Source organism: Petromyzon marinus, chromosome 21, assembly GCF_048934315.1.
Source record: "Petromyzon marinus isolate PM22_M1 ecotype Great Lakes invasive population chromosome 21, UKy_Petmar_22M1.pri1.0, whole genome shotgun sequence".
Lineage (NCBI taxonomy): Eukaryota > Metazoa > Chordata > Hyperoartia > Petromyzontiformes > Petromyzontidae > Petromyzon > Petromyzon marinus.
The window spans coordinates 6,065,013-6,089,858 of NC_133687.1; the positions used below are offsets into that span (position 1 = coordinate 6,065,013).

The following is a 24,846-nucleotide window of genomic DNA, read 5'->3' on the forward strand; positions in this document are numbered from 1 at the left end:
ACGTGACCCCCCTTAGCCCCTTCTTGGGGCCCCTCTGTCAACTTAACCAGTCACGTGTCCTCCTGGGTCAACCAGAGTGCCATGGTCTCACACAACCTTATCCTTCGGTCGCACCCACACACCCTGTGCTGTTGGGTCGGCACTGCACTTAAAGCATGGTGCCATCCAGTGCTATTATTCAGCGCACACCTTGCCCATCTAGGGCCGGTACTACACCCACAGCATATTGACATCCAACGATGTCAATACACTATTATACAGTCACTCGATACAACTCACTCTATTGTATGTAGGGTGTGTAGGTATATATGCCTAAGGGGGGTAAAAAAAAATTTTGATGGTGGGGGGTGGACAATTTTCGGAAACCTTTTAGATGAACTGTTTACCCCCCACTCTCTATTACTTTTTGATTCAGGACTTCTGCAAGCCTCTTATAATTTTGTTGATAGACAAGTGGACAAACGAAACGCCGGGTTTTCACAATAGATTAGTATTTGTGTATGTTTATGCTATGTTTTTAAGAGAAGACAAGTCTTGAAATATATTTTTCCCCCTGGCAACGCCGGGTACTTCCTGCTCATAAACCGTAAAGTTGAGCTATACTTACCTCATCCCATGTCCATATTCACTTATGTAGAAGATTACAGCGCTGTGCTTGGGAGAGGACGGGGGGAAGACCCTGCTTCTCGTGGGTAGGGGAGGGGGAGGTGACTCTGGGCAAGATTGACGAGAGAGTGAGGAGCCTTGGATAGATTTACAGGAGGGGATTGGCCAAGGGGAGCGAAAAAGAGAGAGACTGTATGGATAGGCCACGCCAAGTAGACTGCTTGGGCACCGTACATTTAATTTATTCAGTGTAAAAGTGAGACTGGTGCCTCCACCCACCCCAGCATGCGCTGCTCGTGCCTCGGGGTGACACTGGGCGCCGGAGGAGCACAACCCTGAGTGGAAAGAGGGATAGAGTTTGGCACAGGAGCCGCGACCCAACGCCGCGTGGAAACCTTCCCTTGCCTTGTAAAAGCACGGGAGGGGATATCTTCTACAGGCAAGAGGATTCTGGGTTTGCAGATGGCTACTGAGTCTTGAGATGATAAGTCTCACATCGGAGGAATAACGTCAAATCGTGGAGTCTGATAAACACGGACACAGGAGCAGGTTTAAAGCATCTTTATTGTATAACACAGGTGTGCACACATGAGATATGCTTCTAGGCAAAATGTACAAAGATTATCAGTGAGTTGAGGGCAGAGAGTTATTTTACATGAGTGATATATCAGGCTTCAGGGAAATTGGTTAAATGGTTCAAATGTTTTCAAAAAATTTTTTAATGTGTGCCGTGGTAAGGTAATTTCTGAGGAGATGTATTTTAAAGGTACAGTACGGGTTCATGTGTGATCACATTTTAAGTTTTCAGGCAAGGAAAACGAACAGGATGAATGTGATTCACAGGTGGTTTCAGAGGCCTTCAGGTAGAGACAAAGGTCCTGGATAAACGTTGTTTTACAAGTTGTGTTAGTAAGTCCTTCAGGGAGAGAGTCCTGGAGCTGAGTGTTACGGGCATTTGATTTGAGACAGGAAGGGTGTGAACCAGTTTTAAGGTTACAGGCAGAGTGGTATTTAGGCCACTCCCGGCCATCGCAGTGTCTGGTTGGTGGTCGTGCCCCACCTTCGCTGTGCGCGTTCAAGAAAACATCCGTCCCGTGTATATATATACATTTTTAAATCAGAAACTCTTTTAGTTTCATTCAACTGAGTTGACATCTGTAAGAGGTCTACCTTCATAATGCCTTTTTCTTCCAATTGATATCCCGATTGTGCTATCGGCTTCACGTCATGAGACAAATACTCCATTGAGATCTCCTGCAGAGCAGTGCAACCCTTGGTGTTACATAATGGCCCGCGGAAGCGGATATCACAGACCTACCTCAGAGACCACTGCAGGTGATCTCCGTTCGACGCAGCAGGATGCAGCACTTTTCCCACCCTCCTGTTACAGGGATTAATCTTCAATCCATGACAGGCAAACCAATAATTTGAATAGTCAGAGCTGTAATTCAGACAAATCAAGTGCAGAACCAAATGTTAAGTGGTCGGGGTTTCTTTGTATGCCGTCATTGACGATTAGGCAGAGCCTTGAACGCACGACCCCCGACAGTGAACCGCATTTTCCCGCATATAGCCCGCATACGCATATAACCCGCAGACACATATACCCCGCAAAAATAGCGTTTTGTGTAATACAAGTTTCAGATATCCCGCACCTCCATATACCCGGCATGCATTCATATATTTAATGTCGTTACAGCAGCTTAATTCCATCAGATTAATACAAAGTTTACATTTGCAATACATTCCACTATACATTGTTAACATTAAAATCATAACGTGCGCAAAGAAAACAAACTAACCGGAAACGAGTGAACATTAAACAGTAAAAAAGTACCAAAAGTAAATATCCAATAAGTAACACATAACTGGTAGATAAGTAAGTACAGTTTTAGCACTGGTAGATTGCGCACTGCGCAGACAATAGCGGCACTACGGTAACGCCATTGCCTCGCTCCCAACCCCCCACCTCTCTCTCCCCCCAGCTCTCCCGTCGCCGCCACAGACCTTGCTCTGCCCCACCCCCCAACCCCCCACCTCTCTCTCCCCAGCTCTCCCGTCGCCGGTATCCAAAGTGCGCCCACTTCAAACATTGTTGTTTCATTGTACAAACAATTCGAATCATTTAAAACGTGATAACATTTTAACAATTTTAGTGTGAGTGGTTTATTCAGCAGTGCTTTAGTCAAAGGTAAGTGTTGCATAGTGGATAGTCCTACCGTGAAAAAAATTAACGAGTCACACGTGTAAAATATTTTTGAGATAGCCCGCACCTCCATATACCCCGCATGGTCTTGTTTTGTTAGTAAGAAGTGGTATACCCCGCGGGTTACATGCGGGAAAATACGGTAATCACTGAGTTAAATCACGAGTTACTGCCTGGATTCAAACTCAGGATGACAGCATTGCCATCTCAACGCTCTGACCTCCGCAAGCCTCCTGGCCACCTCTTTGAAAAAAATGTACTTATCTGGTGAGTTATGAAGCCCATCAATCATTCACTCAATCTGCCGTATGGAAGATGGATATGAGCACACCTTATATAAGCACATTTCTGATACAAACACCACACATCCTTGCATTATCATTGTCTTTTTTCTAAATGCTGCAACAGTTATTTCACCTTAAAAAGGCAGTTTTTGATTAACTTTTTGAAGCTGTTGCACTTGACTGGACTTTGTTGCTTACATTACGTTTTGAATAACAGGCTCCAGGTATCTGTAGAGCCCACCTTTGCATATCCAGCACTGACTGGACGTATAGGTGGATATATGAACACTGATATAAAATGAATTACCCCATGCACACGTAGTCTTCTATACATAAATGAAGCACTAATCGCTTTAAACACAGGGAATTGCTTTGGGGTACTTCAGAAGCTAAACTACATATGACTGCATATGAAAAGGTCGAATTTGTGAACGTCTAAAGGAAATGCCAATTACACCGTGCACCAACACTGCACTTGGGTATGTGTGATCAGTAAATTATTTTTCTTCCAGCATCTAACCACTCACTCGGCTGCCACGCGATTTTCTGCCATGTTTTAACTAGCAAATGGTGCAGGATTGGTCCATAATGTCCCCTATGGTGGCGAAAATACCATGGCCTCTTTTCTTCTTCGAAAACATCTTCATCTGATGCTCATGCTCTTTTTGCAGCGACTCCAGTTTCTTGTCCGTCTGTTTCTCCACCTCCCTGAGTTTGTCACTGAATGACCGCTGGTTTGTCTGCGCATGCACACAAAGACAAAATCCTTTGTATAGCCTTAACACTTGGCAATGCAGTTAGCATTGCACACAAGAGGTAGGTGGCTAGCAATATGCCTGGCAACCTTAATTTCTCTAAGGGGAATGTTTTCACAGCGAACCAGATACTCATTTGAGGCGGCCTAGGGAAGACCCAAGACTGGCTCAAATGTTTGTATTTTGTGTTGGTGGTGAGCGGGAGTAAAACTCGTGTCACCGGGTTTCTAGCGCAGTAAGTGAACCATTTCGCCACCGCTATCTGTGTGTACGCAAACACATGATTCCCAATTGATTTTGGCGTTATGCCACGTAAATATCTAAACAACTGTGTTGTGACATCCTCCACCGACCCGATGCAGCCAGATACTGAATTGTCACGTGCTGTGCAAGCGTTGTCATGCACGAAACATTATTGTTTCAGCTAACCAGCAAGTTGAAAGAGCAATTCTCACAACCGAATTTTAGCAATAGACACGACGTTTCATTGGGAAATACAAATCGCATTTGGTGGGGTAAAGTGTGGAGTTCTCCAACCTATTCTAATACGTACTCTTTGGTTCTTTCAGTAAAGTCACGTAGGTATAAAATAAATTAAATCACGACGTTTCGGTCGCAACACAAGCAATCATCAGATTGTATTCTAAAACGTCTTATCTAGTGCAGGGGTCAGCAACCAAAACAACAAGGTGAGCCATTTTTTATTCGGTAAAACCAAAATATTTCAAGAGCCGAAATGCATGTGAATACGAGACTGTCCTTAATAAATAACATCATGAAACAATCCTCAATGAGACGCATGTGGCTCCGGAACCGCAGGTTGCTGACCCCTAATCTAGTGTGAACAAGTATGCCAACATATTCTAGATTTAAAGCTTTCGTGACTGCAAGGATCCATACGCTTTGGTTCTATTCGGTAAAGTCAAGTAACAACAACAAAAATTTCACGACGTTTCGGCCACAACACAAGTGGCCTTCATCAGGTGAAGGGACCGTGCTGTCATGAGGACAGCGTTGGAGTGAAAACAGCCAAGCCCAGGTCGCGTCCTTTAAGCTGTGTGGGAGGAAGCAAAGCACTTGACAAAGGAATTAGTATAGAAATGAGCACGATATACGTAGGAGGTGTGATCCCTTCACTCACTCCACTCACTCCACTCACTCACTCCACTCACTCACTCCACTCACTCACTCCACCTATTCACTCCACTCACTCACTCCTCTCACTCACTCCACTCACTCACTCCACTCACTCCACTCACTCACTCCACTCACTCCACTCACTCCACTCACTCACTCCACTCACTCCCCCCCCCCCCCCCCCCCCGCTGCTGGTCCGTCATGGTCCCCACCCGCTCCTGGTCCATCAATTAAGAAACCATTGGAAAGATGTTCTGAATCAAACCAAACATTAAGCTAATTTTCAATGGTACAGTAAAAAAATTTAAGCAGTGGTATCCCAAACTTTCGCAGCTGCTTAAATTCCCTTTTCACACCATCAAAATGTGGGTTCCCCCCTCTCCCCCTCGCCTGTCTGCACTTGCTCCCCAATACATCGTCCTTCATTCTAAGTCCGACAATGAAATGCTAACTTTTATGCTAATTCCTTTGTCAGGGCGCTCGGCTTCTTCTCACACAGCTTAGAGGTCGCAGTCTGAGCTTGACTGTGTGCACTCCAGCGCTGTCCTCTGGACAGTCTGGTCCCTTCACTCACTCTACTCACTCCACTTACTCACTCCACTCACTCCACTCAGTCACTCACTCCACTCACTCACTCCACTCACTCACTCCACTCACTCACTCTACCTGCTCACTCCACTCTCTCACTCCACTCACTCACTCCACTCACTCACTCCACTAACTCCACTCACTCCACTCACTCACTCCACTCACTCCACTCACTCCACTCACTCCACTCACTCACTCCACTCACTCACTCCACTCACTCACTCCACTCACTTCACTCACTCCACTCACTCACTCCACTCACTCCACTCACTCACCACTCCACTCACTCACTCTACTGCCCCCCCCCCCCCCTGCTGCTGGTCCGTTATGGTCCCCACCCGCTCCTGGTCCATCATGGCCCATACATCTCCTACGTATATCGTGCTCATTTCTATACTAATTCCTTTGTCAAGTGATTTGCTTCCTCCCACACAGCTTAAAGGACGTGACCTGGGCTTGGCTGTTTTCACTCCAACGCTGTCCTCATGACAGCACGGTCCCTTCACCTGATGAAGGCCACTTGTGTTGTGGCCGAAACGTCGTGAATTTTTATTTTTATTTTTTGTTGTTTGTTACATGACTTTACCGAATAGAACCAAAGAGTATAGGCCAAAATACCCATCGCAGGGCCTCTCAAGAACTCGCCCTATTGCACGCCCTTCCACCAGCAGTGGTGCGTGCAAGCCATTGCAGGGCTGCACCTCTACCTAATTAGCCCTCTCCTCTGCCCACCCACGAGTGTCAGCACGCACCTCCATCTGCATCTTGAGCGCGCTGATTTGCGCTTCCTGCTGGGCATTGGTATTCTCCAGCGCCCTCTGCTGCTGGACCAGTCTCTTCTCCATTTCCTCCGTCTCTGTGTGCCCCAAATTCACAAAAACAACACCGACACGCAGAGTACACCGCCATGGTGCGATGGTTATCACACTGGACCGTCGACAGACATCGCCGCTTATTTTGGATCTCTCTCCGTGGCAGTTGAAACAATTGATCAACTTTCTTAAATCGCTCCACCACTATGGTACCCGGGGGTACCGTCATAAGGTTTATTTGTTCAATCATACTATTTTCTAACGAACAATATAACTTTAATCTACGCAGAGTATTTTTTTATGAAAAATTGTGCAAAGAAGCATGGAGTGGCTCATCTTTCGAATTACACCACGAGGGAGGAAGAGGAACACGTGGATCAGATAACGTACACAGGTTAGAGACATTGTATCGACTGTCAAGGCTAGGGCTGGACTTCGCGAGAAGGGATTGACGATGACCGCAAATGGTCAAGACTGGTGATGGAATGGCACTAAAATTACAACACAACGTGCATTTTTATATCATCTCAACGAGGATGCATGTCAAGATGCTTGTGCAGAAGTGTAACTAACAACATCGACACTGCAGCTCCAAAGTCTGAGTATGTTCCCGCGTTAGAGGAGCTCGTGGTTTTGAGAAGATATGCAAGTTAGAGACCCAACATGAACTGTTAAGATGAGTATGAAGGCCCGGAGAGTGTGTCGCGAGCAGGGATGATGAATGATCTGGCAATGGATTAATGTAATTGTGAGACCGAGGCCTTCATCTAGCAGTGGATAAACCTCTGCTGATGAGGACCAGTTCGCACCAATTCTCTGCTTCTGCAGCTCAGTCACGCTCTTGTCCATCATGAGGATGAGATGTCCCTCTTCTTTCTTCAGATCGATGAAGGCCAGGAGCACCGCCTCCATCTGTGTGAGAACCGCAAGCGAGAGGCGTGAGTGCCGTCTTGAGTATATATTACATCGGGGATCTTGCACATCTCTGTAGTGGAGGTGCACGGGTAGTGATGAGTTGGGTCTCCCCATGCAGTGTGGCCATGGAAGTAATCTGATTCTACTTCCCTATTGCTGGTCAAGGCGTTGTTTGTGAAGGCAGGGAGAATAGGAAGTGCAATCAATGTTGCTGCACTGCCCTCTACTGCGTACAACATAGCCTCGCACCCACTTTTGCCAATCTGTCATGAATGGCGGTCGCCCTTCCATGTGCTATCCCGGCTCAACCCAACGTATCTGATGAGATTGGTCGCATGCCGGGTGACCTTGGTCAGTGGGTGCTATGGTGGCAAGATGTTAACTACGTAGCCTGGTATATAGTGACTCTAGACACAATGAGGTGTCTCACCTCGTCGCCCAGGCCCTGCGTTGTACGGTAGCTCTTCTCGGCCGCGTCCATCATGCGCTTGTATTCCTGGTAGCCCCCGGGCTTGATGAAGATCTTTTCGGCAACTCTCACGCGGATGGGCTCGTAGAGCTCCGACAGGCGCTGCTTGCACCTCTGCATGGATGTGTCCTTGTTCTTCTGATTCCAGTCATCGTACGCAGTCACGAGTGAGTCCTGTGGGAGAGAAGTTTGTGGCCATGGTGGTGATTGTGCTCATGATTATGCTTTTTCCGTGTTTTTAATTACGTGCTATCGTATCCTGAAGTAAAGAATCCGTTCGAAATGATCACAAAGCAGCGCGAGATAAGGGCCTGCGGAAGTGGATATGCCAGAACTGATTGTGAATTCAAAAGGGCAACACTTTCCCACCTGCCCTGGTGCAGAGAGCGAGAGATAGAAAGCTGGCGTGTTTCATCTTCAGATGGATTTCAGCGACACCATATGTTATGGTACCTTTTGTGCCAAAACGCAGAGTTTTGGAAATCACATTTATGAAATATACAATGACGGTGTCCACTCACCATGAGCTCCTTCTCGTGCTTATGCTCACAGTCGAGCACGGACCGTTGGTGGAACGCCTCCACCGCTTGCTCCAGCGCGTGTTGGTGGAATTCGTTGAGTTTGGCAATGGGTAGGGGCAGCTGCTGGTTTACGGCTTCCATCCTTTTCTCGTAGAGCGACATCGCATCCTCCCTGGCCTGCATGTTCGCCAGTGTCACCACCTGCGTTAGGGCACTCTCGATGCACGGAACATCGCCCGAGCGCTGGGAATTCACGTACTGCTCCGTCAGCTTTAGGAACACTGTGAGAGGTGAGTACGAGAGGTGGGGGGGGGGGGGGGGTGAGAGGGCACGTTGGTGAGACGAGATGTAATCTGATGTAAAGGCCACACAGCAGGTGTAGAGGCCACCTATTTACACCGCCGATGGAAGATGAATAGCAGCCCCCCGCATTGCGACCGCAACTATCAGAGCCAAATCATGGAACAGATCATTCAACAATGGCCTATGCTTCGTTCATTCACTGGCAGCGTCTCAAACATTCACAATGTTGCTCTCCCTTAGCCCTCAACTGGCTCACCAACCTCGACCTCAACCTAAAATGCACCGAATCGCCCTGACATAAGATCGAAGAAATGTATAAATTGTCGTTATTAATTGGTGCCTTTCACAATGTGTCAATACACCAAAATAATTCTGATTGTAATTACGTGAAAGGAAAAAAATTCTGAAACTAGTGGGAAGCCCATTGGAGAGTCAATGTTTACCCATCTTCGCATACACCCCTCTCCAACGGCATTTGCCTTTCTGTTGTATGAATAAAAAATAGGAATCGTGTCACCCAATGGGCAATTGTAAATGGACGATCAGGTAAGCAATACCAATTTGCTTAATGAGTCAAATTATTGGGTCAAATGTCAGGAGTCTTCTTCGTGATTTTGACCACATCAAATATGCAATGAGCTTTCAACTGATTCACTCATTGTTTTTTTTCGGTAAAGTCACGTATAAATAAGAAATAATAAAATAACATAATAGCGTACGACGTTTCGGTTGCAACACAAGCAGCCATCATCAGGTACAGAAGAGCTAAATTTACGAGAGAGAGGAGACACATAACCCCAGATGTATATACAGACACCCAAGTAGGGGGAACTTTACCGAAAAAAAAACAAAGAGTAATTCCTGCAGTCACGAAAGCTTCGAATCAAGTCTTTCAACTGATTCCCCAATTCATTTAAGTTCGTGGAGCGTTCTCAACGTATGCCAGACAAGCGTACATATTGATTTATTTCATTTTCCAGATAATATGCAGCTACATAATATTTATATTTGTTTCATTCATGTAAAAAAAATTCAGAAACTGCAACATTATTTCACCGCACCTGCCCACGTTTATATTCATCTACAGCCTGTAAGTGGTATGTGCTATGGAGTTGAGTGCGTTGATAAGGATTTGAATTGGGCGATTAAATCCCTTGGCATCTCTGATCATTTTGCTTCAACCTAACGAGCTGGAAATCCTACTAATACATTTATTGATCGTTGCTACTCAATTCATCCGCACAAAAAAAAGTCTAGCCAAGGGTCCACCAGTGGCAGCTTTGTCTGTGCAGCAAGAATATGCAAGTGGGCAAAAGACTAGCAATGCAGGTTTGTTTTCCAAATTAAATAATTTGTGAGTAATCAATAAATGATGACAAACTGGAACTCAGACGCTGACTCACTTGGTCTATTTTTATAACATTAAATTTGTAATGTCCGCACAGAATCGAACGGAGCACATGGCTTTATGGTGAATACACAGTGCAGTGTTAACCAGGGCGGCCACTGGTCGTGTACTGCTGGGCCGCTTCGCTAGCGGCTGGACTCACGGGGACCCGTGAGCACTGCGTTGTCGACGTGCTTGATGTGCGCCGTCTGGAGGATGTGAGTCGTGAAATCCTCTGCCGTTTGCAGGAACTCAGGGTTCAATTGCTGCTCCGAAATGGTCTCCAGCTTATGCAGGTCTTCAGGGTGGGTTGGCATCGGGAACACAAAGCATTTCCGTTTCTGCAGGGATGGTAAACGAAGGCATGAGATGTGCGCAGCTTTATATAGGAAGAGTTTAACTCATTGTTTTATATATCTTATCAACGAATCCTACTGCAAAAGATGGATCATTATTGTTGTTGTTTTACTTGTTTAACCAGAAAAGTCTTCCCGAGTCCCAAGACTTTCTGCAGGAGGGATTGTGCCAAGTTTTCACAGTAGGAGGCAATGTTGCTTTGTGTAAAATCCAACTCCGTAATATTGCGGGCAATTCAGCATTAGCAAGTCCAGCCAAAACAGTTACATTTTTAAAATCTATAGGATACAACTGGGGAACCCAGAGAAACCTCAGGAAGAACAAGAGAACATTATACAAACTCAATACGTAAAGACGGTGTAACTGAAAGAACCAAATAGTACGGTGTAACTGTTCCGCCCTGTCCCTCTCCTCCCGTCATGAATCCTAACGAGGGGAACTGGTTGGAGAAATAGGCTTCAACAATAAAATAACAGTAATGTTCGGAGACGATGAGTCGGTACTCCGCGTTGTTTTCTGTCCTTCGGAGGAGTGGGCGACTCCACAACAACTGAGCACCGGGGTTTGTGGAATGGCTGAACTATTTTTTCAAAGTGTTCCTCTGAAGGGAAATTGCGAATCTGCAATAGCGACCAGACACACCCTCCACGTCACAACACCGCAGCTCAATGTATCAGCACGAAGTCCGCCCAAATCTGAATTGGGGGCGTGCAATGTATTCGACTGTGCAAATGGGGCTCGGGGTACAATCCCTGATCACATTTGCGTTCAAATCAAAATTAAAAACGCACCTGGCTCTCCGTAACTATTAGGAGAGTGCACAATTATACGTGTGATTAATCACAGGTGAGCTCACACCAGCTACATCAGGAATGTAACCCAGGCACTTCTTGCTGTGAGGCACAAGTGTTTCCACAGTACCATCCTGTCACCCATCAAAATCAACACCCATTCCCTCTCTCCATCCATCTGACCCTTGCCCTGTGATGAGGTCATGTGGGAGAGGTTGTTGTCAGTTGGCGACTTAATTCTGGAAGTGACGAGAAAATCCATTGCAACAGAAACATGAGTGCCAGCTGGAAACAAACAGATTTGAGAACACACAAATGTGTGGCCTTGCATGTGCAAGGATATTGCGTGGCTTGTGGGCTTGGGAGATGGTCGTGGTGACAGGAGAAGGAAAGGTCACACGAGGTGACTGTCCAGAGCATCCCAACAAGGCTGGGAGAGTTTGAGAAGTGGGGCGTGGCCGGGGGCGGAGCTTGGCCACGGTAAGGGGGATATAAGGAAAAGGCTGAGGGGGGTTCGGGGCAATTTGGGGAGTCGGGGTCTGGATCGTCATTGATGGAATCATTGTCATCGTGGGGATCATCGCTATCTATTATCGTTGTCGTCAATGTCGGGGTCATCATCATCTAAGTTAACACCGGCACAGACGGCTACATCGATGTCTCCTGATATATAGTCGACCAGCTATATAGGAACGTCGTGTAGCAGCTACATCTCATTTGCCTAAGTCCGCTGGTAATACTGAATAAATATAACTTTTGGACAACGTCTCTAGGTGCTACGTTACACATGTATAAAACCTCTCAGCCTTTTCCATATCACCAAGTCAAAATATCTAATTGTGTGGCCATATTGTCGAATTGACCACCAACTTCCACGGATGCCTTGTTAGATACTGCACATATATTAACCATAAAAATACTACGACCCATCCACTTCACAGTTGACGTTAAAGATTCCATGCCATAATTTACAAGTGTAAGGCACTGTGTGCCGGCATCATGGTTCATGTTTGACAAATGATACTGCAACATACTCAATTGTGATCACACAGAGCAACCATAACTCCCTACTATGAAACCAAGGCAGGATTCCCCTTGAAAAATTGTCATGCGACTTAGTGAAGCTTCCCTGGGTGAGCCAGCATAGGGCGTGAGAGCCCACCTTGAAGAAGCTGCTTAGGAGCTCCCTCTGCTCGTTGAAGGAGCGGCAGTTAGCTGTCATCCCCTTCTTGCGTATACCCAGACAGTGCTCCAGGTACTGGTCGGCGTCGCAGGCCTTGCCCTCGATCTCCAGTTTGAGTGTGAAGTCGCGCACGCACACAACGAAGGATGGGAAGTACCGCTTGAAGTCTTGGCCCACTTCGTCCTCTCTCTGGTGTATTTTGGTGCGCACGTGCTCCGTCATGTTGGCCACGAAACTGCGAGGGATTCACAGTCAAGGAGCGGCCATAACGGCATTGTACGTTATGGCCACTCATTGAACGTCATTCAAAATGTAATGCTGCAGAATGGGAATTAAAAGGTGGTAGCTGGATGGACCCTCCATACACATTTTCTGCAGGCTCATCCAGCTTTTTGTAGTAGGTGCGATTTTACTATACATTATCCCCAAATGAGAAATTTACACTTTTATAAAAACAAAAAAGTGTCATATTTGGACCCTGACACTGGCACACCATGGCCGACTCGGTGTAGGGCTGGGAGTGGGAATCAGTTCTCCTGGAGATGAAGGTGTACGGGGAAGGGTGTGAGAGGAGGGTCTCCTGGAGATGGAGGATACTGAAGTTGATCGAAGCCATCCTTGCTGAGCACACCGGTCGTGTTCCACACCAGCGTGGTGCTCAGCAGCACGGCCATCACGAAGAGCCACGTATCGTGATTGTCACCAGCCTGCAAGGAGAACACGATGTCACGATCATGATGATTGTGGAGGAGCTTGATGATTATAGTCAGCACATCATTTTAGTCAGGTCGGTCCGGGCTAATGATGATGATCATTGTAGCGATGGTGGTTGCCATGATGATATTCATAGTAATCTGCCAGGGATAAAATACACATACGTCCGCTATGAGAACTGTTACAAGACCGCTCCAATCGTAATAAATCAGATTTCAAGTAAAAGCTTGCCCTAGATAAATTTAACACGTCACAGCCTCTCACCACCAATGTTACGATTTGTAGCCATTTTAGGCTTTCCTTTAATGAGTCGCATGTATAAATGTGCACTCTGTAGCATATGGAAACCTCACAAACCATTTTTCACAACTAGTGAAAGCCAGGTACGTTTTATTACGATGATTATGATAAGAGAAGGGAGTGGTGATCAAGGATTGAACCCGGAGCCCGCACGTGCCAAATTTAGATTTGGGCTAACTTCTGGACCGGTAAGCTGTATGCTACATTAGTTCCAATAATATATAACTTAAATTGATATTCATTATAAAGCCTACATGTTAAACTTACATTGATATTACTTGAATGAAAATCGACCATCAGGAACTCAGTCATGTTATTTGACTGTTCGTGATAATGAAGATATGGACAATTAAGACTTTGATATCAAAGTTTATTTCAATATATAAAATACTACAAATAATTGGATCTAAAATATTAACACTGGCGCTCAATCCCATTAACAGAGGAATTCAGCTGCGGCTTTGTGACGTGGAGCGTGTATCCGATCACTATTGCAGGTACGAGAAGTTCACTTATTTTTTAGTTATGTTTTTGTGTCAGAAATCTTATCAGATAGTGTCGCGCCTCGTGATGAGTTGTTTAATTATTATTACGAGTATTGATTATTGTGATCAATCCAACGCGAATCAATTGATGTAACGGAGTTGGAAGGTGATTCGAGTGTTTTAGTGATCAAAATAGAAGTTGTTTTTGTAATAGTTGGAAACATTTGGTATTATTGTGTTGACGTTCGCTGTTCATTGGGAGGCACACAATGGCTTAATTTTTACATTTAGCAAATTGGGGTGAGTGGGACAGGTGTTTTTGCAGATGGTTCATTCCCGATTCTGGTATAATAAAGAATAATTGTTTTATATGTTTGTTGTCAGTAAAATATTATTTACCTAATTTAAATATTGTTAATATAATTGAAATGTTTCTTTATTACTAATTATATAAGTACGTATCGTCGCATGCAGTATTTGCAGGACGGTAGGAGTCGCTACAGGTGTTTTGGGCAGATTTTTACGTTAGATATTAAAATGTTTCTTGTTAAATGTTTGCCAAATAATATGTATTTTAAATGTTGTTTTTTTATCATAATTGAGAATTGGGCTGACTTCTGTACCGAGGAATTTAACTGCGGTGTTCTGACGTGGAGGGTGTCTCTCTGATCGCTATTGCAGATACGCAATTGATCTTCTGAAGAGGTCTTTTGAAATCAAGTTTTGCTGTTTCACAAACCCCCACCTGGTGCCCAGCTGTTGTGGAATCGCCCGCTTCTCCGGAGGACAGAACACAATGCAAAGTCGCTCCTCATCGTCTTCCAACTTTTTATTACATTTAATGTTGTCTATTTAGCCAAGCCGTCGCCCATTGCAAGGATTCACGGCGGGAGGAGAGGGGACAGGACGGACCGGCTACGGATCCATAACTGATTTTTGGGTTGGATCGTGTGAGTACAATCCCTGTGTGTGCCGTATACCCTCATCCATCCGACACCACCAAACGAATAAGAGTTGTCACGGAAACCAAAGGGGCCGTCCATAAATGACGTCACGCGATTTTTGACGATTTTTGACCCCCCTCCCCCTTCGTCACATGGCGCCACAAAAGTCAGACCCCCCCCCTCAAATATGACGTCACAAAGCTCTGCCCCCCTCCCCAATAAAAAAAACATGCTTCAAATCGCTTTAAACTACTATTGTCATTGTAGTGCGTATTTAATGTGACGCTGCACTCTGATGTTGTAGGAGAAACCATTTATTAAAAAGTCTATTTAACTAAGTAGAACGTGTTTTCTATATTTATTTGAAGTTGCGCATTTTTACGTGACGTAACATTTCTCACCCCCCCCCCCCCCATCGCCACACAACGTCACAAATGTCTGACCCCCCCCCCTCCCAATTTCTAGGTACGTGGCGTCATTTGTGAACGACCCCAAACACACCAGTGTCGATTGCTTCAGCACAGCGGTACTTTGCAATCCACACACATTTTAACAGTTGGGTTAAATTGTCATTTTACTCACGCGGTCCGACTCGAAAATCTATGATGTAAGTTATCACGTGCAGTTCACATGAGAACGAGGTGAAATGAAATGGGAAAAAAATCGTGCAATGGTTCTGTGCGTACCGTAGGGGAAGGGCGTTTTGTGTTGGGGGAGGGAGAGGGTAGAGGTGAGGGTGAGGGATGGGGCGGTGGGAGATGAGGGTGGAGGATGGGGGTGGAGGATGAGGGTGGAGGGTGGAGGATGAGGGTGGAGGGTGGGGGTTTAGGATGAGGGTAGGGGGTGGAGGATGAGGGTGGGGGGTGGAGGATGAGGGTGGAGGGTGAGGGTGGGGGATGAGGGTAAGGGGTGGAGGATGAGGGTAAGGGGTTGAGGAATGAGGGTGCTGTTTGAGGAATGAGGGTGAGGGTATCTCGAGGAGGTGGGGGGGGGGGTAGTTGAATATCATGGCTGTCCCACTCGCAGCGCAATCGACAAACATCGTAAACACATTTTTATTTACTGAGGCTGCGTTGGCAGTGGTGAACAAGCACAGTAAACCTCCACATTCGCCAATAACACTTTGTAGCCTTAAAACAGAAAAAAACTAGAATAGGCGACGTTTCGAACAAGGGCCCTCCATAGCACAATGTATGTACAGTACTATAAATTATGTGTGTGCTTTAAATAAGGGCTATTGCTTTGAAGAAGGCGCCATTGCCCGAAACGTCGACTTGTACATGTTTTTCTCTTGAAGGGCCACAATGTTAGTGACGATTGTTGAGGAAACATTGTCGGCTTGGTAAACGTGGACCCCCTGACCTTCTCCACGTCGCCCAGGCCCTCCGTGTCGATGAGCAGGAGGCACTTGTCCTTGTGCAGGGGATGGGCTCTCGGCCAGATCCAGATGCCCTTTGTGTGCGACTGCACCGTGTTCCCCAGAGAGAACCCTGGGAGCCGTGGGGTGCGTGGGATGGATGGGGTAGGTGAGCGAGTCAGTTCGTTTCAAACGTCGACCCAGGTTGAGTTTTGGTCGAATATAAATGTAAGCGGCTACTCAAACTGCACGGGGTGATTGGTGTCCCCCCCCCACCGCCGCCTCCCTCTCATTGCCAATCCACTGACGTGGAATTGCCCGGGGTCACGCAGAGACACATGGACTTGGCCACGCACTCACGGACAAAGAACACCCCTACAGCCTTAACCCACTGTTGTTGCAAGTGATGCTATCGCGCACCTATGAAGGCCGGAACGGCGCACGAAAGAGGTGGTATGGCCAGAACCACGCCCTGCCGCCTTTATCTCCCAGTGCTGATTTTTTTTTTTAACACACCGTATCGTGTGGGGGGCGGATGCCCAGCAACGGTTCAGATAAGCGTCAGATATTCGTAGCAAGGGGCCGTCCATAAATGACGTCACACGATTTTGACCGTTTTTGACCCCCTCCCCCCACTCGTCACATGGCGTCACAAAAAGTCAGACCCCCCTCAAATATGACGTCACAAAGCTCTGCCCCCCCCCCAAACCATATTTCCATTTTGAAAATAAAACATGCTTCAAATCAATTTAAACTATTGTCATTGTAGTGCGTATTTAATGTGGCGCTGCACTCTGATGTTGTAAGAGAAAACATGAATTAAAAAGGAGGCGTTGGAAAGCTGAAATTTAGCATAAAATTCACTCGAAATATTCAACGTCTAACTAAAACTGCAGATGTTCAGAATATTATATTGAAATTCTCTAATAATTATAAAATATTAAAAGTCATTATAACTTTGAAAAAAATATTTGAAACTTTGAAGGAGAACGATGCAAAATAGAGAGTACAATAATAATCATTAAAATCAAAATGTTTAATAACAATCATTCAAAAGATGTACTAAATTTATGCTTCTCCATTCTCCCATGGAGAAGAAAAATGGTCCTTTATGGAATAAATAAAATGTGACCTTAGTACATTTAAATAATCGAATAGTTAATTATGAAAATTAATCTAAATTAGTGTTGTTATAACAATTCTATTTAATTAAGTGGAACGCGTTGTTTATATTTATTCAAAGTTACGCATTTTGATGAGACATCACATTTCTCAAACCCCCCCCCGCCTCCACTCGTCACACATCGTCACAAATGTCTGACCCCCCCCCCCCCGCTAGGTGGGTGACGTCATGTATGGACGGCCCCCAACGTGGCTGAGAATCCAACTCAGGTGGCCCGGGTTCGTCGGGCAGTGCCCTGTAACCACGCGCACCGCACCGCGCCTCACCGTTGTTGGAGCCCGCGAGGCGGTTCATGAGGTACGACTTGCCCGTGCGGTAGCGGCCCGCGATCGCCACCACCACCACCGGCTGCCGGATGCTCGCGATCACCCCGGCGGTTTTTTCATCGACGTAGAATCTGCCGTCTTCGTCCGTGAGGATGAAGGGAAGGGGCCGCTCCACATGTGCCATGGCTCCTTGACTCATCTTTGGATATATTTACGTCTTCAAAGACTGGTACGCTAGCCGTTCGTCGCCGCTCTTCAAGGCCCGCGGGAGTCTCTGGCCACCCTTGACCGACTCTTGTTGCCTCTGAGCTCGCGCGGTCGCTCACTCACCTAGACAGAGCGCACCTTGGCTCTCTCCGTGGACTCCGCTTCTGTCTCGAGCCACCGCTTTTGCCACAGCTTTTAAAGCAGCGTTGAGGAGGCGGTCACCACTTCTCAAAATAGACTGGGATTTCCCCGACGTTTCGTGAACATTTTCACTTCCACATGAGTGTTTTTTTTATTCTCAGCACCACAGTGAAAAATGGCAGTTCCTCTTTCGATTTAGCCCTTAAGGGAACAATCGTAAATACCTCCAGAGTACTTTGTTTTAAACCATTTCGATTCTTAATTAATTGTATTTTGCGGTGACCGTCAGACCGCATTGTAACTGTTTCTCCCTCCCCCCTCCTTCCTTCCGAGTATGGATTGACCCGTCCGCCTGAATTTCGCTGTCCTTGGTGCTGGTTGTTGAGGAGATGGGAAAAACCGCAATTTTTTCTCTCCTTGGTGCTCTTTTCTCACTCACACCAACGCTAATCCCCCAGTTACATGCTAATTTATATGTAAACTCCCCTCCCCCCTCCTCCAGTCCCAGCTCGTTCGCTCTCCGCAATGTTAATCTCCCAGTTACATGGTCCTTTGTCAAGGCTCTCTGTTCCTCCCACACAGCTTAAAAGACGCTGTCTAGCTTGATAGGGTTCACTCAAGCGCTGTCTTCTGGACAGTCCTGTTTCTTCACCTGAGGATGGCTACTTGTGTTGTGGCAGAAACGTCGTGAGAATTTTATTGTTTTATTTTATTATTTTATTCTCATTCTACGTGACTTTACCGAAAGAACCAAGAAGATACTTTTGTATAGTTTTCATGAGTAGATTTGTGTAGTTTTCATGAGTACAGGAGTGTCCACAGACGATCGTAGTCATACAGTGATCCAAGTAATGATACCCTATTGACCTCAACACTTATTGTGTCACTTGTTAGCTCAACTCTTTTTCAGGAGGGTCCTGGCAAGTTAACCCAGGAAGGAGCGATAATGCCGTTTCAGCCGTTTCTCTGCAATGTCTCTTTAGTGTAGTGGGGCATCTGTGCATGTATCGCCCCGTATGCGTGACTACAGTCGCTGTGGTGCAGAGATACGTGCGATAAGGTTCGAGTCTAACCGCCGTGATGAGTGAGATCTGAACGGGTCATGACCCACACCGACTCACTCCATCAGCCAGCCGGCCGACCAGCGTTACCTCTAGATAGTGCGTCTACCATTTCTGTTTTTTTTTATCTAAAGAGCTAAAGGTGATGTACAAAATGTCGCGGAGATGGGACTAAAATTGGTCTCAACACCCCACGTAATCAACAATTAATTTTGTAATAGAGTGCTGTCCAAAATGAGGTTGTCTGACATGGGGCCATCCATTTAGTACGTACGGTTGACACACCGCCCCCCCCGCCCCCGAATCCTCTAGAACGGCCGAAATTTAATCTACGCTGAAACGATTAAGGATTAATATTAACGTGTTTAAGCAAACAGATAGTCCATCGCCGGACTATCTAACTAATTTGAGGGCCAGTGTAGACAATTTATTATCGAGACTTCACCCCCCCCCCCCCCCCCACGTTTCCTATGCGTACGTACATTGACAGTAGACGCCCCATATGCAAGCTTATGCATTTCATATTCTTGGTTCTTTCGGTAAAGTCACGTAGAAGGGAAACAATAAAATAATACAAATATAAAACAATAAAATTCTCACGACGTTTCGACTGTTTTTGCTGTGGTTTTCACACCTGATGATGATTGCTTGTGTTGCAGTCGAAACGTCGTGAGAATTTTATTGTTTCATATTTTTATTATTTTATTGTTTCCCTTCGACGTGACTTTACCGAAAGAATCAAGAATATGAATCCTTGCAGTTACGAAAGCTTTAAACCTAAATTTTACGCATTTCAGTTAACCCCCCCCCTCCCCCCTTCATGCGTACCTACTAAATATATGGCCCCCATGCAGAGATACATATCTAAGAGTAATCTTTAAGCTTAGGTGACAGGTGGAAATTCGCACAGTTGGTTACATACAGTGTGTGAGCACATTCTTTGTGGTATGTTGAAAATGCTCAAAAGTGTTTAAAAAATTTGAAGCATCCTGTATTTATCTGGAGTGCGTGGCACCATTTGAGGTGCTGCTCACATCTCCCGTTTTGTGTTTGTCATTGGTTTTGTCATTTACATTGGCATCTCGTGATCTGTTGACAAAATTAAAAAGTGTGACGACTTTTTCACTTTCATTTATTTGCTTCCAGAAATTAGGTTAACCTCCAATGTCAACATGGTTCACATGCGGACTGCTTGCATGCACTGAGTGAAGTTTAATAGGAAATCTGACACTCACAGATTGAAGTTTGAAGATTAAATCGGAAACCAGAAAATACTGAATTGAGGCTATGATAAAATCTGACATTGGAATAAAATTTATTTATAAGCATACAAAGGACGTTTTTACACAGCTATTTAACACAATCGTATAATCAACGATATGAACAACTTAATATAAAAATACGTACAAATTGCATGATCTGCGAACCGCAGGATGTAATATATATAGGGGAAATTTGTGAATGTGTCTCTGTTCAAAATTTTTAGTGTACGTCCCGACATGCAACAAACTTCAAATTTGCCATGTGAGTACTTTCCAGACGCAATAATGCATATATTTTGCACGGCAAGTGAGCAGTGACGTCACATCTCTGTCATGTCACCCGCATTCGGCACCGTTACACAGCGTACCTGCTGATGTCATGCATCCCCCCCCCCCAAACCCTCCGCGAGTAAAGTGCCATACGAATGTGTTGCAGGTTTAAGGCGTTCTTCGCGCAGCATTGCTTTATTGTTTCAGTCGTTTACTGCCATACGCACCCTGAAAGTTGTGTCTGCAGCAAGCGCGTGTATGTGTACCTATTGACACACGCGTATGTGTGTGGGGGGAAAGGTAGTGTAGTGGTTAGCGCACTGCACTACGAACCCGGCCACCCGAGTTCGATTCCCGCTCATGGCCACCACTGGTGATGATTATTTGAACCGGTCCTGAGCCTCGCCTAGCTCGACTCAGCCTCAAACGAGTAACTGGTGTGGTGTGTGAACATCGCCACTGCGGGGACAAAGGCGGCCGGGCGTGGTGAATCCAAGTCCCGGGCGAAGCCTGGTAGTAAAGCTAGTTTAAGATAAAATCGGGCATTTTCAAGATGGCTGCCGGATCGGCTGAGCGGAATCGGTTAAAAAACCTCGAATCACGATCCGCAATGACCATATATGGGCAAAGATACGCCTCTTTGACCAACGGCACGCCCACAGTCTTCTATATGTGGGCAAATCTCTGATCGGTGATTTCGTCAAATGTACGATTTTGTGGTATTACATCGCCGTCCACCATCAGGGCAGGGTTGGAGCAGAACTCATTGGCACTGATTCGTCTCTCAGCCAATTCTGCAGTAGTAGACTCAAGACGGGCATGTTCAGTAAAGCTTACATGCCCGAAGCATAGCATGAATTCTAGATTTGAAGCTTTCGTGACTGCAAGGATCCATACTCTTTCGTAGGTAAAAAAATAAAACAACACAAGTGTGAGAGGGATTAAGGTGCCTCGACAAAGGAATTAGCATAAAAAAATAGCATTTGATTGGCGGACTTAGCATGATGAAAGGTGTAGCACGCGGCAGTGCACCTTTAAGCTGTGTGAGAGGGAGATTAAGGTGCCTTGACAAAGGAATTAGCGTGATCGGCACTGGCAGTGCACCAGCCTGTGCTGCAAAAGTTTGGAGTACCACTACTTGAAAAAATATACTGTACCAATGAGAATTAGTGTAATGTTTAGTTCGATTTAGAACATCTTTCCAATGGTTAGTTAATTTGAAACCATCTTCTCGGTTGAAATTGTGTCTGTGTTTGTAGATCTGAATTGCCTCGTGAACAAATCTCTGATAAAAACCTGTGGGTTTGCAAAGAACCTTGGTATCGGAGAAAATTATATCGTGATCACCCACAGCGTTGTAACAGTGATCAGCCACGGCAGAAGAATTCGTGCTGCCGTGTTTCAAATCTGATTTGTGCTCGCGAATTCGGTCAGAGACATGTCGCTTCGTCTCCCCGATATAGCAATCACCGCAGGTACAACTCAATTTGTAAACCCCGGGGTACTGTAAGTCAGGAATGACATCCTTCACGGATGGGATCAGATCACGAATTTTATGTACTGTATTGAACCGGACCTGGATCTTGTGTTTGTTTAGAATTTTGGAAATCTTTTTAGTAACGCCTGCTATATATGGTAGTGTGATGGTTGGCTCTGTTTCACTCGAGCGTAGTCTTCGAGACAGGCTGGTCCCTTCACCTGATGAAGGCCATTTGTGTTGTGGCCGAAACGTCGTGATTTTTGCTGTTTTATTTTTTTTACCTACGTGACTTTACTGAATAGAACCAAAAGAGTAAAGCTGCTACGCTTCGGTGGGCGTTTCTGAAACTTGCCCCGTCTAGCAAAAAAACACATTTGGTGAAAAAAAATGTCCCCATAAATAATGTAACGATAAAGTTTAATGATATGATGTACACACACAGCAAGATGTCAGGACGAATAACTGAGGGTACACCGCCGTGTTGCTGTATATCACTCCGCATAGCATTTCGTACGACTCAGCTACCCAGCTCAAGAAAGTAGTTAGTTGTCGACCGCTCGGAAAGCACGCTATAACGGTGCAAGTTATGCGTTATGACGGGCATGTTCCCTGTTATAACGGACGCGTGTGATGTGTTCTCGAATGGAAGAAAATGCGTTTTCTGAACATGTTTTAAGTGAGGACTTATCTCTTTATTTATAGGCATGCTAAAAGCTCTTTGTAATAACGAGCAAATTATATCTTGATTTTAAGCTTTCGTGACTGCAGGAATCCATACTCTTTGGTTCTTTCGGTAAAGTCACGTAAAAATAATAGATCACGACGTTTCGATCGCCACACAAGCAACCGTCTTCAGGTGGGAGTGAGAAACAGGCTGCTGAAACAAGTCCTTATATATAGAGCCGAGAGAGGGGGAGGGTTGCCACATCGGGCAAGAGGGTGGGGGCTGAAGCTTGTGCTGAGGTGGCCATTGTATTGTGAGAGATTAGCATGTCAACGAGTAGTGACGGTTTATCAGCACTAGGGGGATAGAGCGCTGAACAGGGTGAAGAAAAGGTAGCGCTGAACAGGGTGAAGGAAAGGCGCGGAGGCGATCGAGAGTCGAGTGTAATGACGGTATATCAGCCACTAGGGGGATAGAGCGCACAGCAGGAGACACAGACAGAGATACACACACAGAGAGACACAGAGAGACACACACACAGACACATAGAGAGAGAGACACACCTAGAGAGACACACAGAGAGAGAGACACAGAGAGAGATACACACAGAGACGCACAGAGGGACACACCCAGAGAGAGAGACACACAGAAAGACACACCCACACAGAGAAAGAGACACACACAAAGTGACACAGAGAGAGAGGCACAAATACACACAAGAAACAAAAAGAGAGAGACATACAGGGAGACACACAGAGAGAGAGACACACACACAGATAGGTACACACACAACAACATCACAGCCAGTTATAGTCTGCTAAAAAACAAGAGCCACCGCCACATCGAGGGAAAGGGGGCAATGTTAAGAAACCCATGAGTAACATCAGCAAGGACGAGCGTTTTGAACTCGCTCAATTGAAAAAGAGAGATGACATTGCCATCCTCTCAGCCGACAAGGGCAATGCCACTGGCATCATGGATAAAACCACTTACAACAACAAAATTCAGGACCTTCTTAATGATGGCAGCTATACCGAAATCAATAGACATCCTACCAACCGCCTGGCCACGAAAACCAACAATATAATTACTAATTTGACTTCTAAGATACGTAGATGATACGTTCGTCATCTGGCCATATGGCCTGTCAGCACTGAACCAATTTTTCAACCACATAAATTCCATACGCCCATCTATCAAATTCACCATGGAAGTAGAAAATGATGGCAAGCTACCATTCCTGGATGTTTTGATCGAGAAGAGACCTGATGGCTCGTTCGGACACTGTCTACAGGAAAGCCACTCACACGGATTCCTATCTAAAGCCTGATTCCCACCACCATCCAGCCCAGAAGAATTCCCTCATCAAAACACTACACCATAGGGCCCACTATATCTCCGACCAGCACCACCTAGCCAGTGAACTGGAGCACTACACCAAGCACTCAAGATGAATGGATATTCGGATCGCACAATCCGCAAAGCTGTATCCCCAACTATGGGTAGAGAACCATCTGAGGACCCAATCAAAGCCATCACCTTACCATACATAGCAAGGGTTACCAAAAATATTTCCAAAATCTTGAACAAACACAAGATCCAGGTTCGATTCAACACAGTAGACAAAATCCGTGACCTGATCCCATCTGTGAAAGATGTGATTCCTGACATGCAATACCCTGGTGTCTATAAAGTAAGTTGTGTCTGCGGTAGCAGTTACATTGGAGAAATGAAACGACATGTCTCGGACCGTGTTCGCGAACACAAGGCAAATTTGAAACACGCAGCTGATCACTGCTTGAATGTGGTGGGCTCACACGACATTGTTTTTTTCCGAGACCAGGGTACTCTGCAAACCTTCGGGCTACCATCAAAGATTTGTTCATGAAGCCATCAGATATATAAACACAGACATAACTTCAACCGAGAAAGATGGGTACAATTGAGAAATCATTGGAAGGACGTTATTAACCAGGTAAAGCCTTAACTGCCTGTTGATGTTTCCATCCATTCTGTCATTGTCAGCAGTTTTTTCCGACTCTCTGAGTTACATTACCAAGTTCAATGTCTTTACTTTAACGGGTTAAATGTCTCACTAACAAAGCAAACATTGCCCCCTTTCCCTCGATGTGGCGGCGGCTCTCGTTTTTTACCAGACTATAACTGGCTGTAATGTTGTTGTGTGTGTCTCTCTGTAT

General features: G+C 45.6%; 1 protein-coding gene across 2 annotated transcripts; it reads right to left on the bottom strand.

The window, feature by feature from the left end:
- Window positions 1–1,152: 1,152 nt before the first annotated feature.
- LOC116944648 (guanylate-binding protein 2-like) lies at window positions 1,153–17,937 on the bottom strand. 2 transcript variants are annotated; one of them, XM_032958383.2, is made up of 10 exons: window positions 17,564–17,937; window positions 16,120–16,247; window positions 12,912–13,021; window positions 12,294–12,549; window positions 10,147–10,324; window positions 8,294–8,574; window positions 7,734–7,946; window positions 7,198–7,300; window positions 6,329–6,432; window positions 1,153–3,836 (listed from the first exon to the last, which is right to left on the bottom strand). In XM_032958383.2, exons 1-10 carry the CDS (start codon window positions 17,760–17,762, stop codon window positions 3,657–3,659), a joined length of 1,752 nt encoding a protein of 583 aa, XP_032814274.1. In that variant the 5' UTR covers window positions 17,763–17,937; the 3' UTR covers window positions 1,153–3,656. The 2 variants fall into 2 exon arrangements, with proteins under 2 accessions (XP_032814274.1, XP_075924582.1); XM_076068467.1 differs by having other exon boundaries at window positions 6,309–6,432.
- Window positions 17,938–24,846: the final 6,909 nt, after the last annotated feature.